The sequence below is a fragment of the Acromyrmex echinatior genome, chromosome 19, assembly GCF_024713525.1.
Source record: "Acromyrmex echinatior isolate Ae372 chromosome 19, ASM2471352v2, whole genome shotgun sequence".
Classification (NCBI taxonomy): domain Eukaryota; kingdom Metazoa; phylum Arthropoda; class Insecta; order Hymenoptera; family Formicidae; genus Acromyrmex; species Acromyrmex echinatior.
The window spans coordinates 2,617,200-2,642,193 of NC_141870.1; the positions used below are offsets into that span (position 1 = coordinate 2,617,200).

Genomic DNA, 24,994 nt, shown 5'->3' on the forward strand with positions numbered 1-24,994 from the left:
AGAAAAATCCATTAGTCAACATGCGAGAATTAAATGCGTTCGTTATGTGATTAATTTGCGAGCATTTTGTGCCGTTATCAGTAACAATTTAAAATTATAATTCAACATTGAGAATGATGGGAGTCAAAATATCTGTATATATAAATTTTGATTGTTTATAAAAAAATTTTTACTCACATAACATCCTGAGTAATTCATAGCCCCATTTTATATTGTTTAATTTATTATGTTATTATAGTATATGTTATTATTATAAAATACTAAATAAAAATGGATCACATTCTTATAAATATTATTTTAACAATATCACTTTGCATCAAAAAATGAATTAAAAAGAAATGGAATTTTTTGCGTGCACGTTGACGAGAAAAAGCATTATCATATAATAATGTTATAATTCAAAAAAGACTGGACAATTTTTGGATTGTACAATAAAAAACATTTCTATAGATAAAAAAGATTGTAACAGATAAGATTTATTCTTAATTATTATTCGGAGATTTAAATATTACATCAGTATTTTTTTCATGTTACAAAACAATAAACAATATTATTTGCTAATTTTACAATTACGGAGATAGCGTCTTGTCGAAGTGATCATCACTTTGTTATGTAAATATTCGCTATAAGAAATATACGAAAAGTCTAGTGAAAATATAGACTTCGCGGATGTTATCATAATATTCAAGCAGTAGCTTGCTTTACTATTAACAGATGTAACGCTATTATATTATATTATTATATTAAGATATCTAATTGGAAATTATTATCGACATTATCCATCTACATAATCCATCTACACAATCCACCTTACCATAAGGCACATATATTTTTTTAAATTTTCTTTACAAACACATTTATATACAAACATATATTATATACGTATTTACAGTTAAATTAAATTAACAATTAATTAATGTACAAGTTAATTTAAATTTATCTACCGGTTCACGGGTATATGCCTAAAATCGTGGCAACCCAATCGTCGTGTGTGCGATACAGATATTTGCTATTATTTTCTCCGTCATCGTAATATAATTATCATGATCAAAGCTATGAGCATTCATTTATTAGCTTTTGCACGACGCAAAAAATATAGGTACTCAATATAACGAATCGAATGGAATTATAATACAATAAAAAATATGATATGACTGTGTTATCTGTTGAGAATAAAAAACAAACAAAAAAGAAAAAAGAAAAAAGCATGCATCATAACAAATGTACGTAAAAACATGCGGATAATGTCGATACAGAAAAGTAACCAATCACAATAAATGAAATAATGATTAATTTGTGTAATGCCATGCGTACTATTTATTTATACTCCATTTATGTATACGTTCCAGTGCGTGTACATATTTAGAGCGTACTTTGCGCATTATATTTACGGAGTGTCGTAAATTACGCTGATGACTAGTAGTGATACACGAGTGATATCCAAAATTTTCGAGCATCCAGCGCTCGGTGAATTGAATTGAATCCAATCCGAATTAACTCTTCAGCTGTGCGCACCTCTATTATTTATATATAAAATAATATGTATTTCGCATATACCTATATATAGAATAATAGAGAGAGATCTAGCGAGAATCGAAACAGTTGCAAGTAAAGGCAAGTGAAATTTACGACGCTTCTTGCAGTTAATTTACAACGTCGTTTTGTGTCGATGCAGAATAAATCTATGCAATGTCACAATTGTGGCGTATCTTTCTCTGTAAATTACTTACAAAGAAGCTCTTTTGCATGCCGTAGTTAAAGAGTTAATACACTTTATTTGGATAACTCGATTATTTTCGGATACTACTGTCCCTATCTTAAAGCTAGACTACACGCGTAATTCTTGAGATTCGCGCAGACGGTCGGATCTCCCTATTATCGGGATAGTCGAACAAACTGTCTATTTTAAAACTTTTTCCCCTTAATCTCCCCTAATATCCAGGTACAATTACGAAACACGATCATGTAGTAGGCTGCATGAATATCTAAATACGGACGTATATTTTTAGATTCTACTTGAAATTGCCAAGTACAAAGACATTCATGTAATCTACACTCGATATTCACTTCCGACTTAACGCAGAATGAAATATTAGGAACATGACTGTATAAATATTAAACGCAGAAAAATAAAAAATATTTAATTTTTTTATTTCTGTAATATTAAAAATTTATCATTGTTTCTAATATTTCCTCCATTGTGCACAGAGCTGTTTTAGGCTCTTGCGGAATTAATGATGCCGCGAACATAGAACGTAAAATATCGAAAGCACGACCGTTATATTAACGGGGATCGTCGTGGACATAAACCCGACGAAATTAGTGAGATCAAAGTGTTTTTCCACGATCTGTAATCCACGAACGATCCGTTTAACAACGGTCGTTTATCACAGGCCGTTGTGTGCGAGAGTTACATTTAATTATTTTATACGCGTTTTATAATTATCTTACGGTATCCATTCGCTTATCTATTCGCAAAACCCTTTGTACGTTGTGCTCGAAGCGATAAACGATAGTAGATACCTCACCGTCCCATTTGCATCATCCCATCTCATGAGTTGTTCGAATTTCCGGGGAGTTCGGAATTCTCGGCAGCGGATCCTTTTACATTGGATTAGAATGTCCTGGATATTGCATAGGCAGTGTCGTGGGCAGCGACGCCGGTTGCGACGTAGGTTGCGACAGTGTCGTAGGTAGAGATGTGGGTAGAGATGTAGACAATGTGGATAGAGATGTCGACGTCGTAGGTGTTGAAAGAGGCACGGAAGAAGTGTTCTCGTTGGTCTGCATCAGACCGCCCAGCATCCCACCCATCTCCGTTCCACTGGTGGAATAACCCATCATACCTCCACCCACCACCTCCACCGTCGTGGAAGCCGCCGCTGCAACGTCTTGCGCTCTCATCTGCCGCTCTCTTATTTGTTCTTGCTGCTTTTTCATTAGCTTCCGCTCTTTCGCCCGTCGATTTTGGAACCAGATCTTTATCTGCACAGAAATGATCCGTTTAATGATCGTCCTATGCAATAATTTGAGAATTTTCATTAATAAAGGAACGTCATTTACCTGACGTTCCGTGAGACCGAGTTGAGCAGCGAGGTCCGCCTTGCGTTTAATAGTAGTATAATGGTTCATATGAAATTCTTTTTCTAATTCTAGCCTTTGATAATCCGTGTAGACCACTCGGTATTTGTCTTTTGTGCGAGTCTTTCCTGAAAAAGAGGCAGATAACAACCGATGTTATTACGCGGTTAATATCTATCGTACTGATTCTCTTGTCAATAATACGTTAAAAAGATAACGTTTTCAACGAATATACCGCGTGGCGACATTAACAAAGTAAATGTTTCGTAATTAATTTCACGTCAGGCTAAAGAATGTGAGAGGCAATTTGCTTAAGTCATTCTGCAAGAAAAACTATATATGATATGAACATTTGCTTGCTAATTCTTAATGTAATTGCGAATAACATACTAATACAAATTAAAGTGGAAGAAAAATAAAAACAACAATAGAAAGAGCCGGGTGAATTTTTGACAAAAATATTCTGATTGCAATGAGCAATTCATTTCGTTTAAATTTTTCACTCGAACATATTAAGAAAAAAAGCCTATTTTATTATTATACAAGTAACATTAGTATATATGTATGTATATATCAAAATAATGTTCATTCCCATTTCAATTATTTTTAGCAAAAATTTAGCACTAATATTTATATTAATTATATTTAATATAAATAAAAAGTGTTAAAAAAATTTGAAATAGAACAGTAAAGAATATTTACAATTTAGAGTAATTATTTGTCTCAATGTAATTGATTACCTTAAAGTTGTAATGACAAAGTAATATAAAAGTAATAAAGATTAAGAAAAACAAACTTTTAAGATAGCAATTAAGGAAAATAATTGCTATCTAACATCATTAATATTTTTATACATTGCCTTTCATGATATTCGTTGCTCTCAAAATTAGTTTAAAAATTTTACAAATACATATAATGAAACATTAATAGCTATACGTATAAAATATACTGTCACGTTAATAGCTTGCATCTAAAACGATTATAATCATGCTCTAAGCATACAAAAATTATTTTAAAAAAGTAAAAAGATATAGAGTTATTAACTTCTAATGCGGATTAATTTATATTTTATGATAGTCGTAATTATTATAGTAAAAGAAAAGGCAACGTACACATACACATACTCATATACATACACATACAAAATTACGGTAACTTGAAATAACGGCATTTGCAGAATGAGAGATGCATCTATGATTTGCAATGAATAAAAACGCCAAGCGCGGTTGTTTCTTATGAGAGGAAACGACGTGCCAGAAGGCGGCAAAAAAAAAAAGAAGAGAAGTGGCTAGCAATCGCACAGTGTGAATGCATTTCTTACGACGTGGCATTCTTGGCGGTACACGCCAAGGCGCGCACAAAATATAGAATGGAGAGAGAGAGAGAGAGAGAGAGAGAGGAAAAGGGAAACAGGGATGTAAGAATGTGTGTGTGCGTGTTTGTGTGTGTGGGAACGACAAGAGATGGCTCAAGAGAGAGGGACACGATTAGATAAGGCTCCGCCGGCGAGATCAAAGGCGTGCACGTTAATCCACCACTCCTCGATAAGGGAACTCCGAGACCTTCGCAGCGTTACGAATAAGCAAGCGACCTTAGACTTTTCGTCGGTACAGAATGGCTACAGTCTGAGGCAGTATGGCTGGTATCGGGGCAGCAGGATATCCTTGTGGCAAGGATGCGCAGCAAGAATGGAAAGGATAAATAATAGAGTCAACCCACAAAAGTCAAGAATTTATAAAATTTAATTGAAAACGTCCATTTTAATTAAAAAAGATATCTGATAATCTTTCGAGATCTGATATTACTTTAAACACTTCTTTTTGATTTTTCTTTGTATTTTCTCTTTAAATCAATGATTACGAAATTAAATCTTGATAACAAAGAGAAATCAAGTGATAAACTCCAAATTTGTAAAATAAAATTTTTATTCATTTTTTTTTCTATTTAATTATAATTTTTGGATTGAGAATTTTTGTGAGATATAAATTATGAAAATATCAGCTTTATCGGTCAGAGATTTATGAAACAAAAAAGAACATTTCATAAAGCCTTTCATAAAATATTTTCAGTGTCTAAAGTATGTAATTATATATTTCAATTTTATACATATATTTTAATAATTTTAATTCTATATATATATATATATATATATATATATATATATATATATATAAAATTAAATATACATATATGAACTTATTTGAAAAAAAGCATGGATTTTAAATCGATATTATACACGCGTTTAAAAAACAAATTTTACGAAGTTTACAAATGTCTTTATATAAGTCACTTACGAAAGATTTATCTTATTTGTAAGATGTCTTTCTTATACACAATTGTGTAGAAAATTCATGCGAGGTAATGTAAACAATGAGAAAGAATCTCTGAAGAATTAGGCGATACGTTGTGATACACACGTCAACGCATGAGGTGTTCATGGTTAAATCCGTATAATCTGTTCAAATAACGTAGCAATATATTACGAGCTGTCTGATTTCGAGTTTTCATCTAGTCAGATTGAGATTGAGAGATTGTTATCGCGGGCACTTCCAACTCTGCGTATCTATGATAATACTTGAATCACGTCTTTGCTGTACATCCCATACGAGAGATGTGCTACATAATGAATTGATGTGTTCACTACCACTTATATCTTATCTGCTACCGGATTTTTCGATCAACTGATTTCCAATTTTAATTTTGAAATATTATATAAGTTAGAAAGTTCAGTTCATTATTATTTAATTACCTATATTAAGATATAATTAAATCAATAAGCGTAAGACAGACATGAATCAACTATCTTATGAATAAATTAAGAAAAACACGTAGTTTCTACGCTAAAAAAAAATATTGTGCCTAATTTGAAGACATCAGTTAAACAGCACTTACAAACTATTTAACTTGTAATGGTTTTTGAGAAACAAAAATCTCTCTTTTCAAGAACAAATAGTTGTGCAATAGCTTTTTCTTCTTTCTAAGATAAAATATTATCTTTTAGGATAAATTTTCTTTTCACAATAATCGACTATTTTGTGATTGCGTAATGCCTAGTTTAAATCTCTGTTATATCAATAAAGTGTAACACAAGATAAACGAGGAATAAATATTAGACAGTGTTCGCCATGGTTTTTGTCAATATGATATCACGTAATGTAGCTCGAATTTTTCCTTTTCTCTCGCTCTTTTTTTTTTCTGTTACGCTTCGCGCATTGTTAGACGTGCAAATATTTGACGCGTTAAGAGCAAACGTCGCGTAGCCTGATGCACGTAAACAAACACATGAAACATCCTTAAAGCTTATCAAAAAGCAGACTCTTTATCTTTGAAGATTGTAATCGAATCAAAAAATATTCCAAACTCTACTCTGTGGTACTGGTTTTAATTGTGATAGATTTCTCGCGTAACAAGTATTCGCCACGCCACACTCACAAAGATAATTTCGCAATTCCGAATCAATTTTTATCGCAAGATGAAAAAAATTGTATTATTCATTTATGCGATATATTGAGAACTGAATTGAAAAAAATCAGCTGTTTCAAATATTAGCAATGAACTATCGCAAGAAATAACAAAGCTTAATTTCGTTATTATGCAATTTTTGTAATAATAACAATCTAAATAATTAGTAACATAATCTATTAAGTAGTAATTTTTATAATCAAAACTATATAAGCACATAACAAATTGAAATGATAATGAATCAAGAAAAAAATGAATAAGATTAATAGTGAAGTTAAATATCTATAAAGTGTTAAAAGTGTCCAATGTTTTAATAGCGAGGGTGAATTTCCTCTTTCGTTGTAACAGCATCCGACACGAGGGGGAGACTTAAGAAATCAACGTTTCTAGTTTCTGGAACTTTTTCACGGTTAACGGAGTAACTTTGTGCGACTACGAGTTGAACTTTTTACATTCGGAGGAGTCCGTCGGCAAATCTCAAATGGTTTGCACAGCGTGGAGGCTGTTATTCAAGAGAGCAAGTCGTCGATTTTTTTTCGTCTCATGCATAGGCCACGTAAGCGTATAAGTTAAGAAAGATTATCGTCGGCGTTTTTCATCTTACTGATATCGCACCTACGATTATCCGGCCCCGGTGACGCACTGATCAACGACCACGATGTACTAGATGCTCTCAATAGCGCGGTTGTATTGCTTTCAATTCGATCAATCAGGCAACAATTGATATTTTAACTTATATTCTAAAATTAGTAACTAACATCAAAAACATTTCTAGTCAATCTCTAATCTAACATGTGATATCGTCATACGTTAAAGTTTATCATCATGCGAGCGGAGCATCAAGGACTTCTTAAAATGTATCTAGCTCGTTGGACCCATCATTGTCTATACTTTCGAATGAACGAATCTTACGGCTATTTCTCTCGAGTATCCGTGCGCGAAATGCGAACGAGCATGACGGAGAAAGAGGGAGAGCGAAAGGAAACGCGACGGATTTTACGAACGCCACGAGATGCAGAGGAGGATAGAGAGATGTGAAGAGAAAGACGCGAGCGAGGGGGCGAAGAAACGGTGCTCCTGGGACTCGTTGCCACCCCATTATAGCGTTTGCTCTTCCATTTCACGCCGCGGAATGGCAAAAGCGCGTGCCCCGCTTTTCCTGTGGGTGTTTGACAACCCCCGGCGATATCTCGTGTCAGCCTAGCCGGAGCCGCGCGCCGACTCGCGCGGGTGCCATTCGTCAGTGGCGTCACAATTACCTCTATTGTGCCACCTCGCATTTGTATATCGCATATCAAGTATCCGTGAACGAAGAGAAAGAGAAAGAGAGAGAGGAAAAGATTTTTTACCGCATATTGGTAGTAGTCTCGTCTCGTAATGTAGCTGCGATACACTATATCTATTCTTCTCCAGCATTCAAAAATTCTTTTTTTTTTTCATGTCTTATGTAAATTAATATTTTGTTTATCTCCTGCGACATTGCAGCAAATGTAAATATAAAATAGGTATAAATATTATGAAAAAGTTAATATTAAATATATTATATATATATATTTATATATTTATACATATATGTATACATAGAATGTCCCGTAAAGATTGAGACAACGCTTGAGTAGAGATATATTTCTAAAATTATTTTTAAAAATTATGAAATTTCTAATACCAAAATGTCGAGACTAGGTTTTGGAATTGTAAGTATTTCAAGTTAGCGAATTACACAGCTTAAAATTTGCGCATTCGAGTATGGTACGACGCAAAATGCTAAAAGTGAAAACTAATTATTGCCTCATTTTGTAAATATCGATATAAAGATTATGTACGCGAAGATATAATTACTGATATTTCTATTTATTGATATTTATTATGTTAAAAAAAATTTTTTCCCTTGACATTTTGGTATTAGGATTTTCATCTCAAAATGATCTCAAGAATTTCCCTTTAATCATTGTCTCGGTCATTACGGGACACCCTGTATGTATATGTACACATATATAAATTTGTTTTAACTTTAGATAATAATTATATGAATATTATGATCTGAAATCATTTATAATATATATGTACATACATTATTTATATATATAGGTACACATCTTTTTCTTTTTTATGCTTTTCTTAATGTTTTGTAAGTCATTAAAATTTTTATAACATTTGAAACGTTGTTGGGTAATGACATAAACGAATGAATATCGTAGTTACATTCTATTTTAATATAATACTTATTCTTTAATAAAATTTAATGTTATATATTATATAACTTCAACCTGCTCTGTTGTAAAAACTTGTCAGACACAATTTTGCAAAAGGAAAAAGTTGTTTGTTTTAACATATAGTTCTGTACTCAGAATAAACGAACGTTGGGACATCCTGTATATAACTTCTTATATACAATTTTTATATATAAAAACTTTATATATATTATACATAACATACTGTTTATGGATATAAAATATACAATGCATAAAATAAAATGTGGAAAGATAAAAAAATAAAAAAATTTGGCATTATATGTGCTAGAAAATAGGAAAAAAAATTAAGAAATGTATATTGACACCTGACCTGTTTGCTTCTTTTATCCTATGGTCAGTGACAAATCTCAACCAAACATACAAAAGATCAAACAAAAAATCAGAAACTATTTCATCGCATACCTGCTGAGCGCGTGGCCAAACGAAACTCAACAACTTCTATACTATAATTGATTTATTATCTTGCAACCTTGGCAATTGTATATATGAGCGACGACAGGAAAAACATTATCGTAAAATATTGAAAATATCTATATTCTTGAGAATTAACCTTGGAAATATGATTGACACGGTGCCTGGTCGTAGGGATGTACAAAAAAAGAGAGAATATAAAATTAAAAGTGCCGAAACTATTTGCTCGAAGATTTCTGCAATCCTCAAATTTCTCGGCGCCTGGGTTTCTAAATTATATCCTGGTCGACTAACTGACAATGAGTCGCAAATTTTCATTGTCTGGCCGAACTGCGTCGTAGACGCGCGCTTAAATTTCCTCGCGTGGCACCCGTATATTTTATTGTAGTCATATAATTCGCATCCAGGTTCAAAACTCAGCTTGCGACGCCAATGATGGATCGTTTAACAATTTCTTTAACGCGATGGAGAAATCGATGTCTGATGGCGTGCTGCGAGCCGAATCGCGTAACATCGAAACTCTCATGACTCGAGGGTTTCTGCTGTGGATCGGTTGACTAGATTCAAGCAGAGACCAGTAGAGATTTGACAATGCATGGATCCCACCGTTTGATCTCTACTGTCAAAACACTTGACCATAATGAAAGGTTTTAGTCAGCTGTAGTGGGCGGATCCATTTTACGGATTTGCATTGTAGTTGCAGATTAGGCTGGATGTCTCTAAAGAAAACGTTCAAACTCACCATCACCAGATTCACTATGATGAAGGTGATGTTTTGAAGAAAAGATTTTTTACAATAAGTCAAAGCTAAGAAAAATTATGCGTGACAAAGAGCTAATTATTCCACTTTCACACGATTACTTTCCATAATTATCGGCAGAAATAATAACGATCGATGTCTTTACTTGCAAACGGATGATATTAAATCTTTCTTCTTCGTTGTTTAATTTTGTCTTTAATCGCGCCGATAAGAGGAAATCGTGGCCAGACGAAGGTGCCATAAAAGCGATAGAAATCGCGTGCTGCCATCGTAGGATCGCTTTCACGGAACGGAATCGAACGACTGCACGAGAGAAAGTGTATGCACGAGGCCGATCCTCACGATATTGTAATGCACGCCTCGCGTTTTTGTATTGTCGTGGTGAGAGGCTTTGCCATGCGGCTTCTGCCCGCAATATAACCATAAAACGCAGATAATTGCTGCTGGAAGGTACAGGGCGCTCGTTTCAAGGTACTTAAGGTGCGTACTTACTGCACGCGCGTGAGATAAAATGCAAATAAGAGAACGGGGGGAGGGAGAGAGAGAGAGAGAAGAGAGACGGTGACAAAAAAAAATTGGTACGGATTCTGCGAAGCACCTGGTGGTAGCACGAAGTACATCAGGCGAAGAATAATGGGATTTGGAGCAACAATCTGAATGTACAATTAGCATGCTAATCCGGATAGCGCATAAAGATTGATCAAATATGTTCACAAGACTCATTGCGGCTCTGCGCTTTTCTTTAGAAAAACGTGTCCAATATTTACAAAACGGATCTCTCAACATGCGTATGCTATTTCTGAAATACAAGCATCTGAATTAGGAAATACTAAAAAAAAAAAAAATACGTATTAAACTGCATGTACGCTGTACAAACGCTACATGAGACTGAATTCTTAGGAAGACAAATTGTCACTATTTTAATTTCTAATGCATGATGAGAAAATTCGATGGAATAAAGATATAAAAATATATTGAAATTCGATGTAAATAAAAATATTTTCGTGGAGCAGTATGATATATTTTATAATTCCGTTAAGCCAAAACTGCTTAATATTGTCACTTTGTTACTTTCAATATTCTTAAAATTAATTTCAATTTTATTATCGTAACATTAGCATGCCAAGTAATTATAAAATATATTGCATAATTTTTAATACAGAGAGAGAGAGAGAGAGAGAGAGAGAGAGAGAGAGAGAGAGAGAGAGAGAGAGAGAGAATACTATATAATACAGTATACTATATAGTATATTAAAAATAAATTTTTTAAATCTACACACTTTATTATTTTCTAAAATATCTTACTTTTCATTGTTGATCATTTCCTTTGGGCATTTGCAAGATGAAATACAAGTCTAATAAAAAGCATGTACGAAACACGTTTCTAAAGAACATTGGAACTGCATGCACAATTGAAGTACAATAACGCATGCATACACTAAAGATAATATTGTACACGACAATCAATTAATTTTATCAGTTATTAGTTTTATCAGTTATTAGTTAGTCTGAGTTCGTACCAAGAATTTCAAGCCGGCAACAGAGTTCATTAATTGGCGACGTTGAATCCGCATCGCCGACAGTTTCGGCGTTGCATGCTGCAACAATGGAAAAGGCATCTCTTTTCATCAAAAAACTATCTTCTCATGCGTTTATATCGAATAAAGAAATTCATCAGATTTTCGAATAATTCGTGCTATACCGAATTACGGTGCCGAAATAGTGAGAGTTAATTTTTCCCCGTCGCGTGTATTCAGAACACGTTCCGTGCGAACGGATGAGATTTTGTCGTTTGAGTCCGGTGAAAATTCGAGGTGGAGTGAGGAAGGGAGGAAAAGGGATTATCTCACAAATATTTGAGAGCAATTAGATGTTTGCTCGTCCGTTACTGTGTTTACATGGTTTGCCGTATCTAGACCGCTGGAGACGTGTTTATGACCACGCACGATATGCATGAAAGTAATGTTCGTTAAATGCATAACTTCATTACGTGGCTTTTTAAATCGTCCGATTTCTTAATCGAACTCTTGTAATTAGAAATCTACTGTTTGTGAACAGGAAAAGCTTAGACACAAATAATTTAATTTGCTTGAAAATTCACAATCATTCCGCAATAATTGCGGATCGTGTTTTATATAAAATTTCATTGACATTCTAATAAAAGATTTATTGATACGAATCTGCATACATTTCTAAAAATATACTATGCATTTTTTAAAATTAAATAATTTTTTAAAATTAAATTTATATTCTCAGAAAATATAAATGTTTTTATATATATTTAATATAATATTACATTAATAATATAATATTATATTAATAATATTAATGTAATATATGTTTGATATAGTTAATATATTATATATATATTATTTTAGAAGAACAGCTAAAAGATATTTTTTTTTAATTTCCATATTTCAATGAAAGCTGTTCAATTTTCTCAATTCAGAACTTGATTAAATTTAAACATTTATATCTTTTGTTTCTTTTCTATTGAAGAAAAATGCGGTTTGATTACTACAGAAAAATAATGCTAAAATGTGATTTTTTAAAAAAAACCTCTTCTTGATTTAAAACTTTCTAATGTCTCCATAAATTGTTTGTGTTGTATTAACAAATATTTGTTGCGTATTTATAGTAATTTTATTGAATTTATTTAGGTCAAAGCCCTAGAAAGTCAATTGCATTCTTTTCGCGTTAGATAGTAAATAATAATAAAGAAAAAAAGAAAAATTCTCATGTTATATACTGATATCTAATAATATTTTTTTATGTTTCGCAATATTGAAGCAAATTAATTACATTTTTGATGACTTATTCGAACATATTCTACTACTTTAAAAATATCAATAATATAATATTATAATTGAATAAAATGTATTTGTTTTAAGAATCTTTTTATCGCTTCATACGATAAGTAAAATACACACACTAAAGTTTAATCAAATATTTTAGTCATATTCTTACATTCTATTATAGATTAATTGTTTTCGTCTCAATTAAAATTTAAATTGTTTAATTGTGATTTACAACAATTTCCAATTATGTCATATTTAATCAACTGTAAGATGAAATAATAAAGTGAGACCATGAAAAGGAATGGTGAATCGAGATATAATGATTCCGACGGCACGCGCTGCATTTATTATATTCGTTATTGAATTCATTTTTAATAAGATAAATTTTAATTTATCTTAATTGCAGTAAAAGAGAGAAGAAGAACAATAGTATACACACACACATACACACACACACACACACACACACACACACACACACACACACACACACACATACAGTGTATAATCTACAATATGTAAGTTGTATAATTTTGATATAGGTAGCAAACGTTTCCAACATTTAATTTTGTTAAAATGTTAGTTAAATTAGTATTCATAAAATTTTATACTAATTTTATTTATTTAGGTAACAAACTTTTGCTATACTTGGAAAAAATATAGAAAAAGTACTTTTCATATTTATTTTTCATATTTATTACACTTTATAAATTTTGTTAATACTCTAAAAAACTTTCTACAATAAATGAATTTCTTTCTTTTAGAATAAGATGAGAATTTTCTACCAAATATTCAATTTTATATAGTATATCGAATTTTCTACAAAAAGATAGTTGCGAAGAAATGAAATGTACGATTGTTTTAATATCTTGTTCTGTTTTTCTCTATTACTTTGATAATTTATCAAAGCTCGTTTAAAATATTTACTATCAATAATTATGAGAAAATGTATTCTTTCAGTATTCTCAACATTTATTATATTCAAGCAATTGCATATTTTTTAAATTAAGAATAAATTTTACACATTTTTGTATATATGACTTTTTAATTTCTCAAAGACCAGGGTTGATAAAAATCATTTTAAACACGATTTAAACTGCTTAAAATAAGCTTAACCGATATTTTAAATATGTTTTAAAATGTTTTTATAATACTGTTTAAAGTATATATAAAACGCTAAAAATATATTTTAAAAGAACATAAAGCTTAATCCTTTATAAAAGAATTTATAAAAGAAACATCTTTTGTCAACCCTGTCAAAAACAAATTCAAAAGAATTGATGAACATTCAGTGGAAAGTATTAGAATCATGATGTTAGAAATTTTTCTATATTAACCTGGTTTAGGTTGATTTTGATACGACGGCCTTTTCATCCACTCGTACGGACTTCTTCTTCCTTGGATTCTATGAGACGTGTACAGTTGGTGACGTCTTGATGTTGACGAAACATCCCTCGACGTGGACGGTATATCTCTGGACGTGGCCGGTATGTCTCGAGATGTGGATGACATATCTCGAGATGTGGACGGCTGATTTATGCCTGTAGGTAGCAGGTTTATGTTGCCGGATGTGGATGATAGATTCATGTTGCGAGAAGTACAAGACAAGTCATTGTATGATACAGTGTGAAAATTAGGCGGTGTTGTAGGAGAAGTGCTATTGTTGCTGTTGTTGCTGCCATTTATACTACCGCTCAGGCTGCTATTTAAACTGCCATTCATATTGCCGTCTATGTTGCCATTCATTCTTGTCGTTGATGGATATTGATTGCGGAATGCCATATCTATATTTCTAATGCCCCATTTCAACACCCGTCTGTATGAAATTTCGTACTCCTGTTCTCTCGATGGTATTTGTGGCTGAAGATATTGTGGCGGTGAATTTTGTTGGAAAAACTGCGGCGGTGAACTTTCTTGCAACTGGTGTTTTGGTAATCGTTGCTGAATGCGCTGCTGTGGCAACGAATTTGATTGATTATGTTGAGACGGAGAATTCTGTTGCAATTGTGACGATGAAGTAGTGAGCTGCTGACAAAGTTGTTGAGGCGGCGAATTTTGTAAATGTTGATGCGGTGATGGATGCTGTGGACAGACTTGTTGAGGCGGTGAATTATGGAGATGTTGCTGTGGAGACGGATGCTGATAGAGTTGTTCAGGAGATGAGTTCTGTTGCAGATGTGGCTGTGACAAATGTGACTGAATGCGTTGTTCAGATGGCGAATGGTGTTCTAGTTCTTGCGATTGTTGTTGCGCCTGCGATTGTGTTTGAAAATGTAAATGTTGCGATTGATATTGTATATATGGCGAGTACTGAGTTGTGTAGTGCCATCCAGACATCATATCGGCGTGGTTAAAAAACTGAGGAATTGAACTTGGCTGATGTTGAGGATGTAACGCCGGTGTCGCGGGTATAGCTCTTGATGGATAGCCATACCAGTATTGCGTTCCTTCAATAGCAGCGGGAGCCGCAACCGCAGTATGTGGTTGGACCTGTTGCGTCGGTGTTTGCTGATGTGCTTGTTGCATTATCAATTGTTGTTGGTTATCAGCAACCTGGTGCTGCTGTTGGCGATATGGAATCGTCTGGTTGTAATGAATCGCACTAATTATGTTATTTGATTCTCCAGACACGACGTCTTCACGGCATGATGGCATGTCGATTTTGCGAATTGAATTTAGCTCACACAATAAACGTTTGTTTCTTTAAACACAAATAATTAGAATCACGAAAATTGTAAATCAATGTGAATTGTTATGTACATTCACGACACTTAGTGACATAACAATGAAACCGGCACAGTTGAAACGTATGAATGTTGTTACTATGTTTCCCGACAGACGCGTTTCCAATATCGATATAGAACTGGCAACGTTACTCCGACGTTTACTAGTTCGAGGTAAATCCATTTCTGTTTGGTGGGGAACCGCCAGTATCTCTAGCTCCGCCTCTTACCGAGCAGCATCAAACAGCCAATCTACATCCGGCACCCAACATAATGGTGTCCAACGAGAACGTCGCCGAAGTACAGTAACAGTAGGAATGTCGTCCGCCTACAAAAAGAGAATTGGCAAAAAGAGAGAGAGAAGTCGGCTCTTATAGCTCCACCTTCTTGATAAGGCATCCTATTGTTGGTCTTTATACATTACTTTTTTGAAAAAAATTGACTGATTCTCGACGTATCAATTGCATTTTAAAGATAGACTTAATCTTTTAATTCTAATGACAGATAAAAATTGATTCCTATTTGTTACATTTAATTTCATTTATTAGATTAAACCACAAAACTTAATGCTCAGAGATATTCGAAAATATTCTAGATTTAATTCAATTGCATAATTTTGTTTTAAATTGGAAAGGTTACAATTAAATTTACTAATTTAGAATTTTAGTACATTGAAGTTTAGTATATTAATCTTCTTGATTAATGGTAACGATAACGATGACCGATCAGATCAATTTTCAATTTTCCTTTGTGATATACGCATATTTATTGTAATTATTTTTATACGTATTAAAATTTTTCTTACTTTCTTCGTTCTTTTTCTTCTCAGAGGCAGCTGGCTGCAAGAGATTTTAAAGAAATAATAAAGTTACATTTATAATTAAATAATAAAGTTTACATTTTAATATTTATTATTTAATTTTTTTGTAATTAAAAATAGAAAGAAGAACAGAGAAAGATTTCTTCGATTTAAAGAAATCTTTCTTTGTTATTAAAGATCTTTGTTAAATTAAATTAAACAAAATTTCTTTGATTTGAATGTCATTTCTTTAATTTAAACTTTTTTTTTAATCAAATAAAAAAATTTATTTAATTTAAAGAAATTATATTAAAATCATAGAAATGTTCAAATCAAAGAATTTTTTCTTTAAACGTACATCAAAGAAACATTTTTTTAAATCGAAGAAATCTTTTTCTGGTGTGGAATGTAAAGATTATAATGTTTCTATTATAATAATATTTGATTACCAAACTACTCTAAATACTTAATTAGCCTATGAAAATTTTCCTTTTCGTATCCGTTTCTAAAAAAAATTTTGAGTCATTTTGCTGGTTGAAATTTGATACTTTATTATAAAATATATAATATTCCTACATTTTTATATAAATCATAATTTTTAAAATCTTATATTACAAATAATAACAACTAATAATTTGATAATGGCATATAAATCACGGCACAGTATACGCATCTGTATATCTACAATATCCACACAGTATCTATAGTATTAATCGTACATTCGCGTAATATACTATTTTATTGGTCGTAACAAAATCGTATACAATTCCAGGATGTATAACACTTATAAATGATATAAGAAGTTCATAAATCATTTTGTCGCTTAAATGATTTAGAACCGAAACTCAAGTTTATCGCGGCTGCGATTAAGATCGATAATCATTGTTTATTATGTTTACTTAAGTTGAAGTAGGAACGCTATGTGTTTAATAAGAGACAAATGTGTAACAAACTATTAATACAGAATGATGCTGATAAGTCAATGACTTTCTTACTTTATTCTTGCGCGTAACATTCGATAATTTTGAATTTCCGATTTTATAAGAAAATCTTATGTATTTTTTTTTATTAATAAACTATATTTGTTTTTCAGGATTACAATTATTTTTTTTACAGAGCCACACACATATTCGGAAATCGTGCTGTTATGTGACGCATTCAAGTCGTCTGTGCAGCATTACTGTGTACAATTTAATACGTTTTTAATGTTTTTAATAATCTTTATATATATTTATATCTATATCTATATTTATTGAAAAGTTGGGCAATCAAATTTCATCTTACATTCATATATTTTTACTTTTCTTCCATTTTCTTCTAGAGAAAATATTTTTATTAATTATAATTATCAATAACGATGCTTTCAGATTTTAATGTTAATAAGAATATTAGATTTTGTATTATTTTTAAATTATTTATTCTGCAGATAAACATCGATGAATTATTTTACAATTATTTTAAAATAAATCAAAACATTACTGCATTTGCCTATATAATTAAATGTATTAAAAATGTGTAAAAATATCTTTGTATGTACTCTCTCTGAATTAGTGGATAGCCACTAATTACTCAGTGACATACTTGGTACTGATAATCAGTGAAATTCAATTAAAAAAGGAAGAATGTTTATACAACTAAAATACTGATATTTGCATGTTAATTTCAATTTTCCAATACTATATTCATTGAATTTGAGCATAAAACAAGATTAGTTAGATTACATAATAAAGATTAGCTAGATTATTAGGGATCTCACATTTAATTCACTGATTATCAGTGGCATACTTGGCACTAATATCAGTGATTTCCACTGATACAGATTTAGAGAGTATACAGGGTAAGAGTTTTGACAAAGCGCTCATGTGAACTAATTGCAATTTTCGCAATTTCTTTTTTAATTATCCAATGAACATAATGTTTAAAATCAACGCATAAAACAATTTTGAAATACCTTTAAGATGCGATTGTGCACAGTTATATTTGTTTTAGCTATTTACTATTGCGAATAATGTGCATTTATATCTCATGAATATGACAATAATATTTGTATTTAAGCGGTTTTACAAGACTGTGTGTGTACGTATATATGTGGCTCTATTTTTCTATTTTCTCACTATTAATACCTATTATGCATGTGTCAATTAAAATATAGCAATAAATTATAAAATGCACGCATATAGTTGCGATAATCATTTTTCTTAATTCTTGAATTTGTAATTTTAACAAGATTTCTTAAAAATTTTCTAAGATATATATATATATATATATATATATATATATATATATTCGTATATTATATTCAAAATTATATCCAAAAGATTAATAATAAGGTATATTCGCGAATCATATATGTAATATAATAAACGTGTATTTTTATGCATAAACAATTATATCGGACATGGCTTAAATTCGAGGCATGTATTTGAAATACAATTTTTATTTAAAATACCTATAGTATTTATAAAACAATTGTAATGCTGTTTAAATTTTTTTGTTGCACAGAGACTCACTAACCAGCCATTGTGCGATGTCAAGCATTTAATTATCACACATTATATGTTTATTTTTATTACGGCAATTTAGACAGAATAATATATCTAATTTTTTGTTGGATCAATAATTAATCGCGTAATAACAATGTACCTAGAGTCTTTTTGTTGAAAATATAGTGTTAAAGCAAATTTGTTTTTTACACTCTTACAAACTGCATCTCTGTATTTCTTGCTAACGCCTTGGAATTTTCTTAAAAGTGAATGTGAGTCAATACACTAATCAAAATAACAAAAAATATCTTTCTATAATAGAGTGACAATATGCTAATAACTCATACTGTTCACTGCTATAGAAATATATAAACACGTATTTCTAAATGATAATGACAAGATTATTGTATCTTACATAATGTAAAGTTATGATTTATAAGACAAGAGAGTTCTAAATCTATTTTTTGCTAGGAAACCGTTTCCAAGGCGCTACAAATCCCTATTTTCAAAAAAAATTAAAAATATTTTTGTCTCCTGAGACGTGAGATCTAAAAATCGTCTCTGAAAGATATTGAATTAATTAATAATAATAAGGTCAAATATAGCTTATTTTAAAGTAATTGCTTGAAAAAATTGAGTATTCGTTGGTAATTAATAAATTTATAAAACTATGTAAAAAGATTCAAAAGTTTTCCTCATCTGTAAGTATCGATCAAGAGCATTATTCCATTAATAATTTTTCAATGATAGACAAAAGTTTGAAGATTATAGCATTTTTTTAATTATACGTAAATATCATAAAAAATTTATACTATCAATTATATTTCAATAAATGCAAAAGTAATATTGAACTTCATGTCGGATCATCGATGATAAGTCTAAAATTTTACGATTTTCTACATAAATGTTTCCTTATATTTTATGATTGTATTTATGACAATATTTTTCAGTTAAAGTTTGAACAATTTCTTTTAATATAAGTTGTAATTAAATTAAACAATTTCACTTTTACCAAAAATGTGATTTTAGAGAATTATTTCTTTTACTATTATTTCTTTTACTAGATTGATTTCTTTTACTAGAATTTATTAGATTTTCAACATTTAAAAGGTATATCTTTTTTCTCCATTGAAAGTCGTAAAACTGTCACAATTTTTTATTAATGTGACTTAAAAAGAAAACTTTTTTTGTAGAAATTAGTCATGGACGTTGTGTGAACGTTCATTTCAAATTTTTTTTACTCATTTCAATGTTTCCTCTAAACAATTGCATTGACATTTATTATAGAAATTCTAAAATCATGATTGTTAATTTACTATCTTAAAAAAAAATTACGAACGAGAAAAATAATTATAGCTTTAATAACGCAATTGTGTGCTTTGGATAAATTTATTTGCTGAAGATAAAATACGAACCAATTTTCAGTTGAAATGATATTAATAAAAAATATGAATGCGATATAAATATGAATAAACATGACAATCGATAACGACAATTTATGGCGTTAACTTTTGTGCTTGTTACAGCTTGCAATTTGAATGTTTTCATGTTGACAATTGAGAATCAAAAAAAATCCAAACGAACAATGAATGGTTGGAAACAATCGCTTCTAAAGGATGGAAAATTTGAATGCATCTACCTTTTTTTTTTACTTTCAAATATTATATAGACTGCTATCGAATGATTATCGTGTAGAATGATTATCATAACGGTAATTACATTCAAAGTCAAGGGTAACCAGTTCACAGCACGTATGCTTATAGGGATATGCGAAAGGCATTAGTCACGTTCAACAAATTCAAATGTTACCAAGCGATATTATAAATCGTCAATTGAGTTGTATACCTAACAGTCAGTAAAGAATCAAGATATCTCAAAATGACAAACTTTTCTACCTGGGAATAGTATTTACGAATTCGCTCCGCAACAATTGTTAAATACAATCATTTACGCTTAAAGAAATGCGCGCTGTCAGAGAGAAATTTAAGAAACCAAAAGTGATACAATAAGATAATAAGACTGTACCGCATAAAAACTACTACTTTTTTATCTACACTTTCTAGCTGTATTCATTTTGTTCGTTTTCGTGCTAAACTATTTACTTTCAAAAATGTAAAAAACTATTTATTTTCAAACGAATGTAAACTAAAATACAATAAAAGAAATGAACTTTATTAAACAGAAAAAGTCTTGCGGCTTTAAATGCAAGAGAAGAAGGTATAATTATGATCTTTTTTCTTTATTTGTTTAAACTTAATTTATATTCGCTTCGAAATTTCCTTAACTAATATTCGCAGGTCTAATGTACTTGAAATTAATGTAATCTCTAAATTCTTTGGAGAATTAACTCACCGTAAAGAGTGAAATAATCTTACTCTTTAGAATGAGATTCTATTTAAAAAAAAAAGAAAGAGTATCTTTGCTTGAAGTTAACGTAACTGAACGATTTGTTTTCAATTTGAAACTCGAGGAATAACACTATGTAATTTAAAACTATGTAGTTATAAAAAACATTTGCTACAAATAATTTTCCACAAGTTAAAAAAAATGTTCGGGTCAATTGAACCCCTGCAAGTACTGGTTAGAGTTAATTCTGTAAAAAAATTGGTCATCCATGCTTTTATTTTAAGTTATGTTTCCTTTCTTATTTCTTCCTGCATCTTCGCTTCCTTATCTGCAGAGCTGATAGTTTTGCTTTTCAATTTCCATTTTTTTCAGAGCACAAAATTTCTTTCTGTCTGGTCATATTTCTGCAAATAATCACTAATTTCCTTATCGTCAAATTAAAATATATTGACGCCTTTTAATCTAATTTCATTTTGGAATCTAATACTTTTTTATATACTATTATTACATTTTTTAAGATAATATAATCTCTGTTACTGCAATATAATAATATATAAATAGCTGTATCGGCTTTATTTTTTCTAATACAATTGTGTTCATGTATTGTTGTACGTTCTTTTTTTTATCGAGATTTTATTCGTGTCCTCTCTATATGATCTATTCTTTAAGTGTTTATCCTAGGTTAGTAATAACTGCAAAGTCAGTTATAGATAGTTTTTCTTTCCAAGTCACTTTGAAACGGGTATTAAATTTTATATCATACCAATAATATTTGCAGTAAAGACAGACTAAAGGGAAAAATGTCAATTTATTGAGCTTATACTGTTAGTCAGACAATAAAACACATAATTACTACACTTGTCTCGTGGCACGTTCCTTTATTACAGACTGCGGGTCTAATTTATAGATTTAGTGATTTATTTTTAGTCGTAAAATTCTTGTTCTGTAATATCCTCAATATGTGTTTAAAAATATCAATCATTAATCAAGAGAGGTATTTTAACATTATTCCTTAGAATAACATAAAATGATGATCTAGCTAGTCAGCAAATGGATTTATTCACTTCTTTATACATCACTTGTAATAAGATTCCATAAAGAAATATAGCTCCTCTTAATTCGAAAAGCGAATAACTGTAATTTGTAAAAGAATCCAAAAGCCAGTAGCAAAACTCAAATAATGATATAAATATACATATAATTTTACATAAATATATATAATAATAACGTGAATTAAAAAGGCTTCAAATTTAACAATAAAGACTTAAAGGAACTTGTCATTGTGAACCTATACAAAATGTTTAGTGTGATAATAATGTATTCCAAAAATATAATATAATTACAGACATTTCAACATCAATTGTGTAAAAAATATACTCTTTCAGTAAACGCTGAATTCATTTGATATGTGTTGTCAAAAGTGTAAAATACATCGTTAAGCTGTGATTTTTGTCAAGACTGTAATCTTCATTTGTCGTATCTCGTCGGATATTCAAACTACTCTAAACTATTTCTATATAAAAATGTGATCAATTAAGATTTCATCGCAATTAGCAATTTATACAGTTCTCACAATTTTTAATTAACAATTTTTAACTTTGCTGACATTTTAATACAATATTTTAATATATTTCTAATGACTTTTTGCTATGACATTTAGACTTCTTCCATTAATTTATAACTTGTATCTCCTATCTATAATTTTATGGCTCGCAACTTCGTGCCATTGAATATAGGAGAATAAATAATTTCTCTCTTTTATAACGATAAAACGCGCGAAAAGAAAGGAAAGCTTGAACGGACGAAGATAACTCGATACACCTATCGCGTTGTGCACATCGGAGAGTTATAGTAACGTGAGGCTACGAACATTAATTGGCGGACATCTTCGTTGCTTCGTCGAGTCGGCTTTAATGATCAGCCCGTAAAAATGTTTCCTATTTTTATTTTTTTATGATGCCATAAACACTTCACCGCTGAAGGCGCACGTTTGCCCGTTGCAGCTTATTTATACGGTGATATCTTTTCAAAGAATTTATAATTAATTCAATTTAAAAAAAAAAAATATATATATATATATATATAATATTATAGTTATTATATTATTGTAATATATGTATAATGATGCTGTTACAATAACTGTATTATTTTTCTATGTATAATACGAGTTAACAATTAAATTGTGTTCAAACGCGTTCTTAAAATCTCGCTGTGTATGTGTGTGCTTCCGATTTTATATACTTTTCACTTTTCAGCTACGTGTTAACTTTTCACGAAGCTTGAAAGCTTCGTGGATTATTTTCGTCGTAAACTCTATCATCTCCAAAAGAGTCGAAATTTCTGGAGGCAGAATATTTAGTTATACTGCAGCGCGGCGGCAGTGTGAAACGCAACCTCTTGATTATAGCACCTGCGGGAAACATGATGGCACATTGGAGCGCGCCGCAACGTCTCATAACTTTACATAAAATTAGTACCTAAAAGCTCTACGACCTCGAGGGCGGGAAGCTTTCGCACCGGCGTTATTGCCGGTCGGAAGTTCAAACGTTTAATCGGCGAACATAACATTAGATCCTAGAAACACACCGCGTAATAACTTAACTGGGAAATAGCCAGATTTTACCTCAAATATATGATTCAAGATATAAATGGTTAAATTAAAAATAGAAATAACAGCGGTAGAGGCGTATAAAATAGCTTTGAAAATTCTTTTTCGCATTTTACATTTCACTATTTTAACTATGTTGCTTCGAATTTTAAAATTTAATGTACTATTGCCACTTCTGCCGAAATATTAAAAATCAAACGACACTACCGTTTATAAATTTGGAAATGCTTACAATTTTTTCGCATCTAATATGAAGTATTTCGGAAATAAATTTTTTATTGTTATCTCTTTTAATATTATAATACCGTCCTAAGGAAAATGTAATGGATTTCATGTTCCAGTATGGACATCCATCACAAAACGAGTTGAATTGCTTTTACGTGATTTCAGTGTTCAGAAATCTTAGTTTTTAATTGTTTTCTGGCCAATGTATGATATCGCAGCCAAGACACAAAATCTTGTAGACAACTTATCGCAGAGCGATATATGTATAAATAATGTTTTAGATTTTCCAATAGTTAAAAAGAAAGACTGAAACGTGAATAATCATCTGTTTCATTTGAAATTCGAAGCAATAAATTAAATGAATAACGTAATTTTATAATATATACATGATTGTTATGGTATATGCATATGTATTACAGTTGTCGTACGACCGCGCGTGTACGATATCTCGGTAAGTACACACGAGAGCTATTAATTGCGATTGCATAATATTTATTTGATGACGTCTCGAATGGTGGCTCTATCTCATTCCCGTGAAGTTTCGCGTGGGATACTTATCAAAAAGTTACTCATTAACAGCGCCGCTGGGTCTAACTTCGATAAAAAGATTTTTCTTTCTATGTATTACTCTCCTCCCTTCTTCATTCCTTTCTTCCTTCCAACAAAGAGACACATAAATAATGTAAAACAGTAAGTATATACAAAATGTATATTAAAAAATATTTATGTAAAAAATATTTATGTAATGCAGACTTTTATTAAATTTTATATGTCATATTTTATATAACAGAATTATAAAATTATTAAGTAATTGACGAGACATTAAACGACAATCCATCATGAGAACAATCGCGTGCAAAAATGATTCATATATCAAAAAGAAGATTTTATCTATTTTTTGTATGTGTTCTTTTGAAGTTGGAAACTTCTTTACGACGTGCATTCGTAAAATGAAACGAAAATTCATAAAGTTCAAACTTCGATCGTAAGTTTATTTGTTGTAATGTTGGATTGATCCCTACATTCGGAAAGAATGTTTAGAAAAA

The 24,994-nt window shown here is 30.9% G+C and overlaps 1 protein-coding gene across 2 annotated transcripts; it reads right to left on the bottom strand.

The window, feature by feature from the left end:
- Positions 1-441: 441 nt before the first annotated feature.
- Positions 442-15,804, bottom strand: cad (homeotic protein caudal). Of its 2 annotated transcripts, XM_087416012.1 has the most exons (4): positions 14,102-15,804; positions 11,487-11,564; positions 3,064-3,209; positions 442-2,985 (listed from the first exon to the last, which is right to left on the bottom strand). In XM_087416012.1, the coding sequence occupies exons 1-4, from the start codon at positions 15,417-15,419 to the stop codon at positions 2,605-2,607; spliced, it is 1,923 nt and encodes a 640-aa protein (XP_087272138.1). In that variant the 5' UTR covers positions 15,420-15,804; the 3' UTR covers positions 442-2,604. The 2 variants fall into 2 exon arrangements, with proteins under 2 accessions (XP_087272138.1, XP_011057383.1); XM_011059081.2 differs by lacking the exon at positions 11,487-11,564.
- Between the last annotated feature and the right edge of the window lie 9,190 nt (positions 15,805-24,994).